This window comes from Mustelus asterias, chromosome 3, assembly GCF_964213995.1.
Source record: "Mustelus asterias chromosome 3, sMusAst1.hap1.1, whole genome shotgun sequence".
Taxonomy (NCBI): domain Eukaryota; kingdom Metazoa; phylum Chordata; class Chondrichthyes; order Carcharhiniformes; family Triakidae; genus Mustelus; species Mustelus asterias.
The window spans coordinates 25,183,309-25,202,412 of NC_135803.1; the positions used below are offsets into that span (position 1 = coordinate 25,183,309).

The following is a 19,104-nucleotide window of genomic DNA, read 5'->3' on the forward strand; positions in this document are numbered from 1 at the left end:
TTTATTTGTGTCACAAGTAGGCTGACATTAGCACTGCAATGAAGTTACTGTGCAAATCCCCTAGTTGCCACACTCCAGCACCTGTTCGGGTAACACTGAGGGAGAATTTAGCACGGCCAATGCACCTTGCCGGCAACTCTTTTGGACTGTGGAGGAAACCGGAGCACCTGGAGGAAACCCACGCAGACACGGGGAGAACGTGCAGACTCCGCACAGACAATGACCCAAGCTGGAAATCGAACCCAGAGATCCCTGGTCCTGTGAGGCAGCAGTGCTAATCACTGTGCCACCCTATGGACTACATTTGGACTGCTTGTCCAAATTCCCTAACTCGGTGTAGACATTTTTATGTAATCCTATGTAAATTGTATTTTCTTTTAACTTTTTCATAATTTGTTCCCTCCCACATCCCCTCCCCCACCATACCCCAATGTCTGCTGCCACTGTCTGCTTGCCACTTTGATTTTTGGAGTTTTTCAAAATATGTTATAGTCATGTTTCGCATTATGCCCACTTCAATGGCGCAATGATTTTTCTGTTTTATCTTGTAACAAGTTGCTGTGTGTATTGAAAGGGTCAAGTATTCTGCATGAGCAGCTGGTTTCTTGGAGAATGAGAATGGAAATGGAGGACAGCATATGCTGAATGTTACCATTTCAGGTCTTCAGCAGATATTTCTCTTATGCTCAGTATCCAGAACTATCTCTGTCAGCGAACCCTCCCTTCCTGTCCATCCCCAAATATCTAACATAATTTTATCGTCCACGAGTGGAACCCAACCACAGTGCGGAATTTTCTGTCCTGCCTGGCACAAGAATCGTAATGGGCGGGACACGGTCGGGCGGGATTGTCCGATCTTGGGACGAGCGCAGTCGGAAAATCCTGCCCATAGAGTGCTGAATACTCAACAGGGATTATCATGGCCAGGCTAGTTTGTTTCATTAACAGAAGCAAAATCATTCCATCGGACCACCAGTTAGGTTATAAATTTGAATTAGGCTTATTAAAAATAAAAATACAAAACGTAGCAAAAGACCGTTTCAACAAATGTCACTTTTTGCAGGATCCTATTACAAAATAGTGCAACATTTTGCAAATTAGCCCCAAAATATTTATTCAAGGGAACAGTATTTCTGACGCAAAATTTACATGCAATGTTTCATCAATTTGCCTGTTGATCTTTACACATGCTGCAGTGTGGTGGAATAAGGAAACCTGATGATTTGCCCATTACGCAGCTAGCATTTAACTTTCATCTCGAGACACACTCTATGGGAACGTTACCAAAATGTTACCTCAGCTCAAATTTCATAAATCTTTGACACGTGTTAGAAAGCACGCTTAGCCTAGTGCTAAGAATGATAATGTGTATCTGTACCCTGGGAGGTAAGGAACATTCTTCCATCTGTCTGAAGTGATCAAATAACTAATCAAAATAGCTACAGAGATTGCTAGTTAAGATGATCACTTGTAGTCACCAACAAAATGAAGATGAGCCGTCTGTGGCATTTCCAGCCACAGTAAGGAATGTAGATTTTCTTTAAACCTAGAGAATCCAAGCTTTCAGAGGGCAAAACAGGAGTAATTACAAAAATAAGCAAAACTGAAGTAATTACAAAAATCCCCTAAGTATAGACTTTAGCCTTTCTTTTTAATTGCAGTATGACAGTCCCTCTATCGGTCATTGACCACAGAACTTCTGCAAAGTGAAACCATTCGTTAAAAGGACCAGGATTGGAGACACTTAAAAAAAAAGTCATCCAGCATTCAGGAATATCAGAAAGCAGAAACAGAATGATCACAATACAGATTAGAAGAGGACACTCACTGAAAAAAACAACAAAAGAATACTTTATGTTCCAGCCAAGTACAAACTTAAAAAAAAATGCATACAGATGGTGGCTGTTTAGGGTCACAGACATGTTACAGAGCTCCCCGTGCATGTTATTTTAAATGGATTCTTCTCAATGAATATCTTTCGTCCATTATTATTGAGCAACTCCCTCCTTTGGCCCCACTCTCCAAGCCCTCTTGCAATGAGATCAGATAGTGCCGCGGTGTGTTGATAGCTTCTGTCCATCCATTGATATTAACAGAAGTGGGCACACTTGTACATGATATCAAGCTTCAAAGTAGATCAGGCAACAGGACTCTTGGTGATAGTCTCAAAATGTTTGAAAATTATCCACGATTATTAATTAAGACATTACAATAACAAAACCGTGATTGCAAATGAGGTGAGGAACCAAAGCAACAGATGTAAATGGGACTGGGATTCAATAACATTCCAAAATGATGGAATGAGATGACATCAAAACGTGCATAGAATGAGATAGTGTCCGTGCATCCATTTAAACTTCTTTTTATCCTATCATCTAGATAATCTAACATACATTTGTGTGCCCTTTATTGCAACATAATTATACTTCCAGAGCTCCTCATGATTAATTATTGCAGTGTCACTTTTTCCCTTTGTATGAGATCTTTAATCTTCCCGTGAATGGAAGCATCATAAACTGAGCAATTCTTTCCAGGCACCTGTTCGCAGTATTCTTTGCAGGAGTTTAAATTGCTCCAGGTTGTAATCAGAATGGCCATGAGACGTCATACGATTAGTGAAGTAAAGTACCGGACCCTCTGGTTCTCCTTCTGGGTCAGTTATACAGATTAGATAAATTCAGCATTGTAACTCAAGAGCCCATAACGTTTCCTGATTCGTCGAGTAACTCTTCAGCTGTAAACAAATCCAATCGCTTCTCAGTAAGCCGGGATCCTGGACTGAACTATGAGTGATAGAAAGTTCTTTGCAGATGATGTTCTTCTGACTGAGCATGCTCTTGGGGAATCAGAGGCTGTGAAGGACCCCCTGCAAAGAAGCAGCAAAGGCTTTGTGTCATTTGTGTTCCAGATCTATGGCTAGTTGATAATCTCAAAATAGCCACCAATCAATTTCCCAAGCAGATAATCCTTCAAGGAATAAAAATCTCCCCACCTCAAAGTCTGTTACATTCTTTGTTGCATAGGCTTGTTGCAAAGATTGAGGGGAGATTTGATAGAGGTGTATAAGATTTTGATGGGTATAGATAGAGTGAATGCAAGCAGGCTTTTTCCGCTGAGGCTAGGGGAGAAAAAAACCAGAGGGCATGGGTTAAGGGTGAAAGGAGAAAAGTTTAAAGGGAATATTAGGGGGGGCTTCTTCACGCAGAGAGTGGTGGGAGTGTGGAATGAGCTGCCGGATAAAGTGGTAAATGCGGGGTCACTTTTAACATTTAAGAAAAACTTGGACGGGTTCATGGATGAGAGGGGTGTGGAGGGATATGGTCCAAGTGCAGGTCAGTGGGACTAGGCATAAAATGGTTCGGCACAGACAAGAAGGGCCAAAAGGCCTGTTTCTGAGCTGTAATTTTCTATGGTTCTATGGTTCTAGTCCATCTCGAATGATGATCAGACACAATCATGATGTTGTTTAGAAAATTGGAATCTTCCATTTTATTAACAATGGGTTTAAAAAAAGATCTGCCTGGAATTATCTAATCATATGCCAATATATTAGCTCTATTATTTTTTTTCCTCTAAAGCAACAGGACATCTGTTAAATGGGGAGAAAAGCACTTGAAATTAAGTAGCAACATATCACACTTAAGATGATGTCCCAAAGCAATGTAATCTCAATTTGTGCTTGGGAAGCTCCCAGAGATGTCTCTGTTAATCTGTTTATGGTACTGCTAATAGAGTTATTGTCACATTAAACCAGGTTGCAAACATTGCTCTGATCCCAGCTGATGTTAACACTGAACGAATCAAATCATAGAACCATGGAATCCCTACAGTGCAGAAGGAGGCCATTTTGGCCCATCGAGTCTGCACTGACCACAATCCCACCCAGACCCTATACCCACAACCCCACATATTTCCCTGCTAATCCCCTGACACTAGGGGCAATTTAGCATAGCCAATCAACCTAACCCACACATCTTTGCACTGTTGGAGGAAACCGGAGCAGCCGGAGGAAACCCACGCAGACACGGGGCGAATGTGCAAACTCCACACAGACAGTGACCTGAGGCCAGAATTGAACCCGGATCTCTGGCGCTGTGAGGCAGCAGTGCTAACCACTGTGCCACTGTGCTACCTGAAGACTCTCTCCACAAGACTCCCAAAAACTGCACTCTAGACTTTTAACTTTAGTGCAAACACATGCATTCCCTACACGCAGGTCCCCAGCAGTCTGCAGGATTTTCTCGCAAACAGTTTTGGACTTTCTGCCTGGACTCTCTCTTAACACACACTAACTGACTGCCTGGTCTACTGTCTTTTTTTGTGTGGTTGGACCCTTGTCGCTAGACAAAACATAATTTATTTTCCATCTTCTGCTTTCTTTTTAATTTCATTAAACTACTAACCCTTTGGTAACTCACCTCTTCACTTGAAGCTTTGTAAAAGCTGATTAAAAATGAATATGCAGAAACAGGGCCCCAGACTTACCGGCACTCAGCTCACAAGGAAAAATCTCTAAATGAAACGAGACCCAAGTTTCACTTTCCTTAACATGCAAATACAAAATATAAATAAAACTTAATGCCAAACATTGCCCTAACACCATACCTTTTTCACAAGTAGGCCCCATCCACTGGAAGGAGCACACGCAGCTTCCATTGCGAGAGTTGCAGTGAGCTTTGTTAGCACAATTGCAGGTCAAGGAGCAGTTGGGTCCATATCGGTTGGTTCTACATTCTGGAAAGTAACAAAATGGAAAAGTACTTTGAGAATCAATTTATGAAGCTCCAGTTGTTCAGGAAGTCCCTTCTCTTTTACAATTCAGTAACTAGAATGCTGCCTTTTTTCATTGGGAAAGGTGGACTATTCAGAGGGTTACAGACTGCTCTGTAATCTTTTCATATCAACTGACAGTGATACCTGGGGAAAAGAAGGTTGATCCCCTTCTCTTATGAGTGGTGGCATAGTGGCACAGCGGTTAGCACTGCTGCCTCACAGCGCCAGTGACCCGGGTTCAATTCCGGCCTCGGGTCACTGTCTGTGTGGAGTTTGCACGTTCTGCCCGTGTCTGTGTGGGTTTCCTCCCGCTGTCCAAAGATGTGCAGGTTAGGTTGATTGGCCATGCTAAACTGGCCCTAGTGTCAGGGGATTAGCAGGGTAAATGTGTGGGGTTACGGGAATAGGGCCTGGGTGGGATTGTGGTTGGTACAGACTCGATGGGCTGAATGGCCTCCTTCTGTACTGTAGGGATTCTATGATTCTATGAGGTGGGTGACTGCGCTGCCATTTAATACACAGCTTAAAGGCTAGGAATAAATGAGAAGCAAACTACACAGGAGTGGGATTGAATGAAGGTTCAATTTTATATTTGTCGTTCTGCTGGTCAGTTGCGTTGGAGGTTCAATTCTGATTCTTATGAATGCCAGCCAAGTGGATTATTGCTCGCTCTATTCACTTGTGAGGGGTTGATTTATTATTGTGTTGGTAATTGGCAAGTAATATACATGTATCACAAGTGCCCACAATGACCATCTTTGACAAGAGAGAATCTAACCTTCTCCCCATGACATTCAATGGCATTTCTACTGCTGAATGTCCCACTATCAACATCCTAGTTACCACTGACCAGAAACAGAACTGGACTAGCCACGTATGTACTGCAGCTATAAAAGTAGGTGAAAGGCTGGAAATTCTGAGTCACCTCCCGACTCGCCAAAGCCTGTCCACCATCTACAAGGCACAAGTCAGGAGTGCGATTGAATACTCTCCATTTACCTGGATGGGTGCAGCTCCAACAGCATAGGTTTGACATCACCCAGGGCAAAGCAACCCGCTTCACTGGCATCCCATCCACCAACTTCAACACTCACTTCCTCCACAACAGCAGCGCTGTGTACCATCATAAAAAGTGCACAGCAGCAACTCAACAAGGCTTCTTCAACAGAACCTTTAAACCTATAACCTCTACCATCTTTAAGGACAAGGGCAGCAAATACATGGGAACACCACCACCTGGAAGCTCCCCTGCAAGTCACACACCATATTGACTTGGAAATATATCACCGTTCCTTCACTGCTGCTAGGTCAAAAACCTGAAATTCCCTCCCTAACAGCACTGTGAGTATGCCTACACCACAGGGACTGTAGCGGTGCAAGAAGGCAGCTCATCATCACAGGCAGGACATGGATCTTGCAAAGGTCCATTGATATCTGGCGGGATTTTCCGATTTTGGGGCGAGCGCGGTCGGAGAATCCCACCCACAGTCTGAGTAAAAAGCAATCCAATTTTTAATGCACAAGAGTTAGCAAACTCTCCAGACACAAAAGCAAAGATTTACAATGAGAGCTAATGGATCAGAAGAAAACATTCAACGTGCCCCAAGGGTGACAAGTCCTTTCAAGAGATCACAACTCTACTTTCAAATATCCTATAGCTCCCAGACCATATGTGTGATATATAGGAAAACATACCCAGCTGTCCTAGTCTCTCCACGCCGATACTATAATTAAGAAAACCCATCAACGCCTCTACTTTCTCAGAAGGCTAAGGAAATTTGGCACGTCCAATACAACTCTCATCAAGTTTTACAGATGCACCATTGAAAGCATTCTTTCTGGTTGTATCACAGCTTGGTACGGCTCCTGCTCTGTCCAAGACCGCAAAAAACTACAAAAAGGTCATGAACGAAGCCCAGTTCATCACGCAAACCAGCCTCCCACCCATTGACTCTGTCAACACTTCCCGCTGCCTTGGAAAAGCAGCCAGCATAATTAAGGACCCCATGCACCTCTCTCCACCTTCTTCAATTAGGAAAAAGATACAAAAGTTTGAGGTCATGTACAACCGACACAAGAGCGGCTTCTTCCATGCTGCCATCAGACTTTTGAATGGACCTACCTCACGTTAAGCTGATTTTTCTCAACACCCTAGCTATGACTGTGACACTACATTCTGCACTCTCTCCTTTCTTTCACTGTAGACAGAATGCTTTGTCTGTATAGCGTGCAAGAAACAATACTTTTCACTGTATACTAATACATGTGACAATAATAAATCAAATCAAATCAGGTAAATCTATCATTACAAATATAAAATGCAAGAGAATTGAACATGCAGGAAAAAAATATTACCACTATCACATCGGTCTCCAGTTCTACCTGGTGGGCAAAGGCACTTTCCTGTTACAGGATGGCATGATGTGAGGCCTTCACATTCACACATCTGCTGGCATCTCTCCCCAAAGCGTCCAGCTTCACAAGCTAGCATATAACAAATCAATGTTTGCACGTTAGTACACGGAAAATCCATGAAAACTCACCTGCTCCTCACTATCTCTTCCCCGGCTGCATGCTGTTAGTTAGAGTCTTTTAGAGATTGAGCATTAGAGGGAGGGATTGGGGGCACTGACTCATCTTTCTCCTTTCAAAAAGAAAAAAGTAAATCTCACCTACACTGAACAAAATACTACGATAAAGATTAGCTCATGTTCATAATCTTGTTGCAAGCCTCCTGTGTGCTGGTGTGTGTTCATACGTGAGAGTGAGAAAGAGAACATGCGCGTGTGAATTGGATCAAGCATGTCTCCAATCATGTGTTGGGGAAATACAGCAAAGGGAAGAAAATAAGCGAATGGCAGAAAATGATTCTCCCGAGCAATAGGTCTAGTACATTTGTTTTATAGAAAAAGACTTGAATTTATGTAATGCCTTCCTTGACCACAGGATGTCCCAAGTCGACAGCTTTAAAGCATTTTTTGAATTGTAGTCACTTTAAATCTAGGAAACACAGATGCTAATTTGTGCACAAAGTTTCTACAAACAGCAATACCATAATGTTTTTAAAGGTTAAAGTTTATTTATTAGCGTCACAAGTAGGCTTACATTAACACTGCAATGAAGTTACTGTGAAAATCCCCTAGTCGCCACACTCCGACGCCTGTTCGGGTACACTGAGAGAGAATTTAGCATGGCCAATGCACCTAACCAGCACGTCTTTTGGACTGAGAGAGGAAACTGGAGCACCGGAAGAAACCCACTGTGCCACCATGCTGCCGATGACCAGATAATCTGTTTTTTCAGTGATATTGATTTAGGGATAGATACTGTCCAGGATATCAGGGAGAACTCCCCTGTCTTTCATCGAAATAGTGCCGTGTGATCTTTTACTTCCATCTGAGGCGGCCGATGGCCCTTGATTTAACACCTCATCTGAAAGATGATACCTCTCTCAATACCGCACTCCCTTAGTACTCCAGATTTTCAGATACATTTTTGTGAACAAGATCTGGAGTGGGACTTGAACTTGCAACATTCTGATTTAGAATCATGAGTGTTACCAATCGAATCATGTATCATGGAATCCCCACAGTGCTGAAGGAGGCCATTTGGCCCATCGAGCCTGCACCCACAACATGCCCGTCACCCCATGTATTTGCTCTTCTAGCCTCCTGACACTAAGGGGCAATTTATCATGGCCAATCAACCTAACCCGCACATCTTCGGACGGTGGGAGACTACTAGAGTACCCAGAGGAAACCCACGCAGACAAGGGGAGAATGTGCAAACTCCACACAGACAGTCGCTCAAGGTTGGAATTGAACCCGGCTCTCTGGCACTGTGAGGCAGCACTGCTAACCACAATGCCACCATGCCGCCCAATCAAGGCTGATAGCTTAAGTCTGTAATTCATCTCAAATATTCATTGTTCTGTAGGGGAAATTTTTGTCTTTAGTAGTTTGAATAGTAATCTTGTGAGATAGATCACACATCCTTAACAGAGCCCACCATTAAAATCAAAGATCTATAAAGAGCTTTGGATCTTCCCCAACAGATTACTGTACAGATGAAAATCCACCCCCAAAGTATCAGCTGTCGGACTACCTCAGTCAGTTTCCAACCTGTATGTCACGTGCCAGGGAACCACTCATCTGCATAAAAATAATTGAATCTTTCAGTTAAATGACTGCCTGTAGCCCTCTCCTAAATTGCATTTTACAGATTAACTATTTCAAATTCCTCTATTGCATTACAGGCTGTGGTAGCAATTGCTAATCTCTATTTCATACCGGAACGATGGTGGTACGGCAAAGGCATTTGAGAGAAAACAAAAGTCAGGAGTGACATTACCTTTTTCACAGTAATCGCCATGGTAACCAGGTGGACAGATGCATTGGCCTGTGCTGGGTGCACAAGCAGCGCCGTGCTTACAGTCACAGGAGTGGGCACAGAGTAAACCGTAAAAGCCCAGAGGGCAAGCTAGGAGGGAATAATTACAGAGGTCAAAATAACTCTCAGCTAACATTCAACAACCATCACTCCTGATTCTACCACCATACGTGAAGGAATACCACATACGTCTGACTCAATAAACTCAACATTTCCACACAGGCAACTCTATTTAGGAGCAATTTGCTATGCACCACGACTTTCCACTTTATTTATTCCAATTGGACTGATGCCTTGATCACGGCAAGCCATTTGGGTCAAACAGAATTTATTTTGATGATCAATGTGCAGAAATGAAGTGGAGTTAAAACTGTGAACCAATGATTCAAGGCAGTCTTCAAAGTTATTAATGAGGTGACTAACTGCTAACATCTGTTCACATTATGAGAGTGATGTGAATTTTAAAACACTTGTTAAAAAAAACAATTGTTGCACACAGGACATCGGTTGATCATTTCCACATCATTCTACAGTCTGGAAGCAGCTCTCACTTTACCTGATATTAAAGTTTATTTATTTGTGTCACAAGTAAGGCTTACATTAACACTGCAATGAAGTTACTGTGAAAATCCCCTTGTCGCCACACTCCAGCGCCTGTTCGCGTACACTGAGGGAAAATTTAGCAAGGCCAATGCACATCTTTCGGACTGCGGGAGGAAACCGCAGCGCCTGGAGGAAACCCACGCGGACACGGGGAGAACGTGCAGATTCCGCACAGGCAGTGACCCAAGCCGGGAATTGAACCCGGGTCCCTGGCGCTGTGAGGCAGCAGTGTGAACTATTGTGCCACCGTGCCGCCCAAGAGAAGTCAGTCTCTCAAAGTGATACCAAGTCATAAACAAGACATTTGGAAGGCACATTGTCAGATTTCACACGTCATCCTTTTCAATGCATGTTGTTTGTTGATGAAGAGTGTGCAAAAAAAAATCAATCAACTTACCGTGTTCACACAAAGGGCCATAGAAACCCTCTGAACACTGGCAGCTGCCAGAATACTGGTCACACGTTCCGTTATTCCAACACACACAGTCCAGCTGGCAGTTGGCTCCATATTTCCCCGGAGGACACTCTGCATTACAAAATAAAAACCTTTACTCTACAGTTTTTCAATATGCTTTCCCAAACAAAAGAAAACTTTCTCTTCTCGGTATCCCCCAAGATTCACTTTCCATCGCCAACACCATCAACTATTCCCATCCCCAATCACATATTCCAAAGCATTATCCACCCATTCCCATTCCTGCCCATGATTTCCCACACTATCATTCCCTGCCATGCCCAGCAATCTCATTCCCACCCACCAACCCCAGCTCCGCTCACTATTTCCAGCAGACCCCCAGCGGTTCCCACCAACATATCCTCCAGTTTTTTTGTTATGTGCAACTTAAAGGATAACTTGTACACAGTCTCTGTACACAGATTGACTTGTACACAGTCTCTGGAGAGACTTCTGACCACACAGCTGGGTGGAAACATTGGCCAGGTTTTACCGCCCTGTCCGCCACAGGAATCGGAGCAGGTGAAGGGTGAACAATGGGAAGGTACGTTGACCTCAGGCAGGATTTTATGGTTTTGGGATGAGCGAGGTCGTAAAATCCCACCCAGTATCTCCTACGATTCCCAGCACCGTGCGCCGTCCCCAGCACCGTGCACCGTCCCCAGCACTGTGCGCCGTCTCCAGCACCGTGCGCCATCTCCAGCACCACGCGCTGTCCCCAGCACCGAGCGCCGGCCCCAGCACCGCGCGCTGTTCGCAGCACCATTCTTTGGCTGAGAGTGGTGCCTGTCAGTGCTCTGAGGATGTCAGTTTGGAATGGATGACAGATTAGACTGAAGTGAAGTGTTAGAGGAAAGTACATTCACCTTCATTCCACACCTCACCTGATGCAGAGTTCATGGTCAATATCATTGCCACTCCTTTCTTACTTCAGTTTAGGCACCTCAACTCCTCAGTCTAAATCTGATATTCTTTTCCTTCCTCCTAATGGTAACACTGAAATAAATTGTACTCCCTATTACCACTCTGTGGTATATACCTTTCCCCCAACGTAACACTCTGATTTACATCACAGTCCTTCTTTATAAGATGTTACAATATATTCACCCCATCTGATCTGAGTGCTTGTGATGTATTCCCTATCTCCTGTGATAATATTATGTAATATATATCATGCTCCCTTATTATAACACTCCAATGTACCCTGACTGCATTACAATATATGGTTAATGACTCCTGTATTATGGAATCATGGAGAAATGTTCACTGCTTATTTCTTCCAAAAAGAGTCTAGTATTTATTGATTCTACACTCTTTGATGTCGCTGTAACTACAGTTAAAGTAGCTAGAATCTTCTGATTTTCATCCAGAACCCTAATTTTTTTAATTCATTTGTGGGAAATGGACGTCGCTGGCTAAGCCAGCATTAATTACCCATCCCTAGTTGCCCTTGAGAAGGTGGTAGTGAGCTGCCTTCTTGAAATGCTGATACAACTGAGTGGCTTTCTTGGCCATTTCAGAGGGAAGTTGAGAGTCAACCACATTGCCGTGGCTCTGGAGTCACATGTAGGTCAGACCAGGTGAGGATGGCAGATTTCCTTCCCTAAAGGACAATAGTGAACCAGACGGGTTTTTCCAACAATCGACAATAGTTTCCTGGTCATCGGTAGGTTCTTATTTCCAGATTTGTTTTATTGAATTCAAAGTCCACCACCTGCCACGGTGGGATTCGAACCCGGGCCCCCAGAATATTAGCTGAGTTTCTGGATTAATAGTCTAGCGATAATACCACATCATCGCCTCCCCTATTACTATGTCTGTAGAACCCAGAGACTCACATACAAGAAGTGCACCTTTAACCAGTCAACATACCTTTTTCACAATGGGTACCAGTCCATCCAAGCCCACAGGAGCATGTTCCATCTTCTGGGTTACAGATACCATTATTCTGACAGACACAGTCCTCCAAACAGCCGAGTCCGTAATATCCCACTGGACATACTGAACCAAAACAAAGGTACTTTAAACAAATCAATCCAAAGCAATTGCTCTTAAGCTGCCTAAATTTTCCGTCTGTCAGAATGTCATGTCTCATACCCAAGGACAACCTGTCCCATATCATCAGCGTGGAAGTTGCTTCATGTCTCGTTAGATTTTAATATTATTTCAGTGTGCACAGTTTAAATGAGCTCTTGTGGAGGTGTGCAGAAACCATCTTGAGAGTGACACTGGTTGGTACAGTAAATTTAGGTATTGCATTCAAACACACACCCCACTCACCAGTGTGAAAATGTGTTATATCAGGCTGATAAATCCAAAACCTCTGTTAATACTTTTCGTAAGAAGTCTCACAACACCAGGTTAAAGTCCAACAGGTTTAATTGGAATCACGAGCTTTCGGAGCGCTGCTCCTTCATCAGATGACTCACCTAATGAAGGAGCGGCGCTCCGAAAGCTCGTGATTCCAAATAAACCTGTTGGACTTTAACCTGGTTTTGTGAGACGTCTTACGGTGCCCACCCCAGTCCAACACCGGCATCTCCACATCAACATTTTAAGTGCATTCGCATGGGGCAGCACGGTGGCACAGTGGTTAGCACTGCTGCCTCACAGGGCCAGTGACCTGGATTCAATTCCTGGCTCGGATCACTCTTTGTATGGAGTTTGCACATTCTCCCCGTGTCTGCGTGGGTTTCCTCCGGGGGCTCCGGTTTCCTCCCAGTCCGATGATAGAACAAAGAAAGAACAAAGAAAATTACAGCACAGGAACAGGCCCTTCGGCCCTCCAAGCCTGCACCGACCATGCTGCCCGACTTAACTAAAACCCCCTACCCTTCCGGGGACCATATCCCTCTATTCCCATCTCATTCATGTACTTGTCAAGATGCCTCTTAAAAGTCACCGTATCTGCTTCCACTACCTCCCCCGGCAATGAGTTCCAGGCAACCACCACTTTCTGTGTAAAAAATCTGCTTCGTACACCTCCTTTAAACCTTGCCCCTCGCACCTTAAACCTGTGCCCCCTAGTAATTGACTCTTCCACCCTGGGAAAAAGCTTCTGACTATCCACCCTGTCCATACCTCTCATAATCTTGTAGACTTCTATCAGGTCTCCCCTCAACCTCCGTCGCTCCAGTGAGAACAAACCGAGTTTCTCCAACCTCTCCTCATAGCTAATGCCCTCCATACCAGGCAACGTCCTGGTAAATCTTTTCTGTATCCTCCCCAAAGCCTCCACATCCTTCTGGTAGTGTGGCGAGCAGAACTGAACACTATATTCCAAGTGCGGCCTCACTAAAATTCTATAAAGCTGCAACATGACTTGCCAATTTTTAAACTCAATACCCCGGCCGATGAAGGCAAGCATGCCGTATGCCTTCTTGACTACCTTCTCCACCTGCATTGCCACTTTCAGTGACCTGTGTACCTGTACACCCAGATCCCTTTGCCTATCAATACTCTTAAGGGTTCTGCCATTTACTGTATATTTCCTATCTGTATTAGACCTTCCAAAATGCATTACCTCACATTTGTCCGGATTAAAGACTATCTGTCTTCTCTCCGCCCAAGTCTCCAACTGATCTATATCCTGCTGTATCCTCTGATGGTCCTCATCGCTATCTGCAAATCCACCATCCTTTATGTCGTCCGCAAACTTACTAATCAATCCAGTTACATTTTCCTCCAAATCATTTATATATATTACAAACAGCAAAGGTCCCAGCACTGACCCCTATGGAACATCACTTGTCACAGCCCTCCATTCAGAAACGCACCCTTCCAATGCTGCTCTCTGTCTCCTTTGACTGATGTAGAGATGCTGGCATTGGACTGGGGTAAACACAGTAAGAAATCTAACAACACCAGGTTAAAGTCCAACAGGTTTATTTGGAGACCAGATAAACCTGTTGGACTTTAACCAGGTGTTGTTAGACTTCTTACTGTCCTTTGACTGAGCCAGTTTTGTATCCACCTTGCCAGCTCACCTCTGATCCCATGCGACTTCACCTTCTGCACCAGTTTGCCATGAGGGACCTTGTCAAAGGCTTTACTGAAGTCCATGTAGACAACATCCACTGCCCTACCCTCATCAATCATCTTCGTCACTTCCTCAAAAAACTCGATCAAGTGCGTGAGACACGAATGTGCAGATTAGGTGGATTGGCCATGCTAAATTGCCCTTAGTGTCAGGGGGACTCGCTAGGGTAAATGCATGGGGTTATGGGGATAGGGCCTGAGTGGCATTGTGGTCAGTGCAAACTCGATGGGACGAATGGCCTCCTTCTGCACTGTAGAATTCTATGATCTATGATTAAAATAGCTCCTTGTTCCGCTTTCATACAGTATGATCTTGAAGCGATAAGTAGGGATTCTGCTTCCTTGATTTCTGAGTGATATATCAGGAAGCCACTTAAAATTATTATAGTAGTTATGAATGTGACTGTTTGGCAATATATAAATGAGTCTGTTTTAAGGACTGAGCACGCTTCACGGAGAGTAAAATGAATCATTGTTGGTTAACGCTCAGAATCTTTCTCAATTCAGAAGCATCAAAAGCTGTGACTGTATTGTGAATGGAGTGATTTCTCCGGATTCTGTTTTCAGAATAAATCATTGGGCTGTACCTTTCTGGCAGGTGGGACCCACTGTACCAGACCGACACTGGCATTTTCCTGTCACATGGTCACATCGACCTTCTTCACCGCAGGGACAGAGCATCATACAGTCTTTCCCATGATAGCCTTCTGGACATGCTGGGTCGGAGAAATATTTGTTAGTGCAAATATAAGCTGTGAAATTTAGAAGTCAATGCATCAATGCTAACTAACATAAGTGTATTCAGCCACATATATCAGAGAGAGCAGTTTTGTACCTTGAATCAAACCAGCACTGGAAACAATCGAATATATTTAGTAAGGCTCTGCACCCAGACTAGAGGTTCACTGGATTACAGATATGGCAATCAACACTGTTCTGGCCGTGTCTAAAGCATGAACATTATCCAGTGAGGCCTCTCACCAAGTGCAAAGCCTCTCAACATTTACCCTAATCTGTACAATTGTTTACGATTTTGTAATGCCCTCTGTCATGTATTTTTATAGCGACCCTAAAACTTGATTTGATTTGATTTATTATTGTCACATGTATTAGTATACAGTGAAAAGTATTGTTTCTCGCACGCTATATAGGCAAAGCATACCATTCATAGAGAAGGAAACGAGAGAGTGCAGAATGTAGTGTTACAGTCATAGCTAGGGTGTGGAGAAAGATCAACTTAGTGCAAGGTAAGTCCATTCAAAAGTCTGATGGCAGCAGGGAAGAAGCTGTTCTTGAGTCATTCATTCCAAAGTAAAACATTCCCAAGTACAAGTAAAGTACTTCCAAATGTATAGCCAAATGTCAGCAAATACAGCAGCTGATTTGTGAACAGCAAGGCTTCAGCAGCAGCAATTAGATCAATGACCAGTCATTAACAATTAACATAAACAGCCAGACCTGTCTTAATGTTTTTGGCTGAGGGATATACATTGGTCAGGACACTGGGAGAGCTCCCCTGCTCTTTGCCTAACAGCACCAAGTGATCATTAAGGTCCACCTGAGAGAGCAGCTTCATGTCTCAGACAAAAGATAGCACCACTGACAATGCTGCAGTCTCTCAGTCCCGCATTCAAGTGTCAGGCTGGGTTACATTGCTAAAGTTGTGAAAACTTCCCGAACTAAAGTCAAAAAGGCTCCACTGTGTCAAAACTGACACGGGAGTGAGGAGAACGGGAGTGATCGAAAACGCTGTCAGTCTTTTGAAGATATGTGATGGGTATACGTAATGATGCTCCTTCACAGGCTTCATTTGTGAATACATAACAGGATTTATTAATGGGAGAATACATAACAGGATTTATTAATGGGAAAATACAGCCTCATGGCTGCACCTAGGTTCCTACATGTCTCCTGCCTTGGAGAGGATCTACTCCCTGGGATGATTACCCACTCTGACTCCCAATTGGTCCCCCCAAGCCAGGTGACCCTTACTCTGCTGTGTTACCCTTAAAGGGACAATCACCATAAATCGCCACACTATTGAAAGGGTTCATAAGGAGAATTCTAGTGCATGAGCATGATGTCTGAAGAACAACTACGGATAAATGGACAGGGAGGAAGGGAAAAGAAAACACCAGGATAGACATTTTATCACAGTCAGCTGGAGTGGATTGGAGATACTGCTCATTCTGTTTACAACTATTATATCAAAGGCCAGCTTTCATTCCTTGGAAAGACAGTATCAACAGTATTTTGGAAAGTGTTTCACTGCAGGCTGCAAAGAAACAGAACCTAAGTACAGCTAGCTCCAAGGAGGTTCCTGCTCGATTTTCATAGAACAGAAGAACCATAGAATCCCTAAGGTGCAGTAGGAGGTCTTTCAGTCCATTGAGCCTGCACCGGCAACAATCCCACCCAGGCCCTATCCTCATAACTCCATGTATTTACCCTGCTAGTCCCCTGACACTAAGGGGCAATTTAGCACAGCCAATCCACCTAACCTGCACATCTTTGGAGTGTGGGAGGAACGGAGCAGCCGGAGGAAGCCCATGCAGACACAGGGAGAACTTGCAAACTCCGCACAGACAGTGACCCAAGGCTGGGATTGAACCTGGGTCCCTGGCGCTGTGAAGCAGCAGTGCTAACCACTGCACCACTGTGTTGCAGTACTTCATTTTCAATAAGTAAGTCATTTCAATTTACAATTTTTCTAGTGATTTTGCTGAGTGAGAAATGGTAATCATGATAACCAATGTACAGGATGACACGTTAGTGACACACTGTCCATTCCACTTTGGCACTTGAATCCAGTTCCAATCGCAGGAATGAAAATAAAGTTATCCTCTGGATAACTTTAACTGAGCTTAATATTACCCTGGCAAAACACCTTCCATTTATCAGATACTGAATACTTACCTAATATGCCTGTTATATTTTAGATGTTACGCATACTCCACTGTAACTTGTATGGAACATACTTACTAAAATGGTAACAATAGAACAGAGAACTTGTACCAGGGCTCCTTAAACTGTTGCAACCCAAGATGGGGGTCACAGATCAGGATTTTGGCATCGCGAGCAGGAATGCCTCATGCTAAGTGTGGCCTAATGGACACATCTTTGAGGTTTTACTGCTGTTGTGGGGAAAAAAACCTGTGAAATGGTGCTTTTTAAAAAATCTCCCCTTTTAAATACTTCCTGTCACCCTCAACCCCATTCCCCCTCAGCCGATGAAGGCTACACCTCCCCACTCCTGCTGAGTAGCTGAAGATCACCCCCTCCCCTCACTCCGCCACCACCGCTTAACAACTCTAGTACCCACTTAACCTTCAATCCGGGGTTATCGTGCACTGAAATAGGGTCACACCCAGGCAAAGTTTGGGAAGGCTTAACCTTTACATTTAATAGTACTCATTCATATTATCAACAGAAACTACTGCATGAGGGTTGAAAATGGCTCTGATATCAATACACTTTAAGAAGTCTCACAACACCAGGTTAAAGTCCAACAGGTTTATTTGGTCGCAAAAGCCACTAGCTTTCGGAGCGCTCACTGCTCCTTCAGAGCGAGCGCTCCGAAAGCTGGTGGCTTTTGCTACCAAATAAACCTGTTGGACTTTAACCTGGTGTTGTGCAACTTCTTACTGTGTTTACCCCAGTCCAACGCCGGCATCTCCACATCATCAATACGCCCGTCAGAGCATTTCTGCACAATGTGACAATCCACAGATTTCATTCTCCCGCTTCAATCTCACGTGCTCTGAAAATGGAGGTGAGAATGGATAAACAAATAAAGCAACAACGTCATTGTATATTTCACAAGCCAACTCCAAATAATATTCCATTGGCGAATTAAGGGCTGTTTTTCTGAAGTGAGGGTCGAGGCATGTTATTGAGACAAAGTTTACCCCTGTATTGTAACAGACCTGGGACCGCCTGATAAAAAATAATGATTTCACACAGACATTTTTGCGCTTTCATCAGAATACAATAATTTTTGCAAATAATGATCTTGACCAAATAATGACTGTAACACTACATTCTGCACTCTCTCCTTCTCTATGAACGGTATGCTTTGTCTGTATAGCGCGCAAGAAATAATACTATTCACTGTATACTAATACATGTGACAATGATAAATCAAATCAAATCTTCTTAGATTGCTGCTGTATTATATTCTCACTGGTGACTCCTGTTGAAAGGTTTGGACAAGTGACTTACTGATCGTGCAGTCTGGTCCAATAAATCCAGGAGGACAGTTACAGGTCCCAGTCACAGTGTCACATTCACCTTTGTTCTGACACTTGCAACTCTCCCGACAGTAAGGTCCGTAGGTTCCCTCTGGACATTCTGAAAGACAAGTTCACTCTTGTTCAAGAAGTTACATCTCATTTCACTGTGAGGCACCCACTGCACAGATTACTAACGTTTATGTTCTACCTTCCATGATCTTGAAGGTAAATTGAAGGCTCACCAATATTTTTACGACAGAAGCAATTTTTCCTGCTGGAAGTGGTCATTTTCGGAGCAAATATTTGACACCTCTAGTATTTGAGATCATGGAAGGTGATATCTCCATCACGTATGCACAATACAGCTTCACATAATCCATTCTTCGCTGCACCAAAATATCAGGTTAATGTGCCCGCAATGACCTGCTAAGCACACTATAAAATGTGCGGCATAGTTATTAAAATACATTTTCTCATTCAAATAATAATGGGCCGTAACTTCTGAGCTCCCCAGCACCTGATTGAGAGTTACTCCAAAGATGCGTTGGGGAATCCCTCTTGGAACTTCACATGTAAGCGTTTTGACGCAATTGCCCAGAAGTGCAAACTTCCTCT

At 43.7% G+C, this 19,104-nt stretch overlaps 1 protein-coding gene across 1 annotated transcript in view; it reads right to left on the bottom strand.

The window, feature by feature from the left end:
- Positions 1–1,810: 1,810 nt before the first annotated feature.
- egfem1 (EGF-like and EMI domain containing 1) overlaps positions 1,811–19,104 on the bottom strand; it is a gene marked incomplete at its 5' end in the record, with an annotated part of 303,107 nt that continues 285,813 nt past the window's right edge. Inside the window, 8 exon segments of the mRNA XM_078204089.1 lie at positions 1,811–1,827; positions 4,606–4,734; positions 7,129–7,257; positions 9,124–9,252; positions 10,163–10,291; positions 12,092–12,220; positions 14,845–14,973; positions 18,479–18,607. Coding sequence (XP_078060215.1) covers positions 1,811–1,827; positions 4,606–4,734; positions 7,129–7,257; positions 9,124–9,252; positions 10,163–10,291; positions 12,092–12,220; positions 14,845–14,973; positions 18,479–18,607 — 920 coding nt within the window.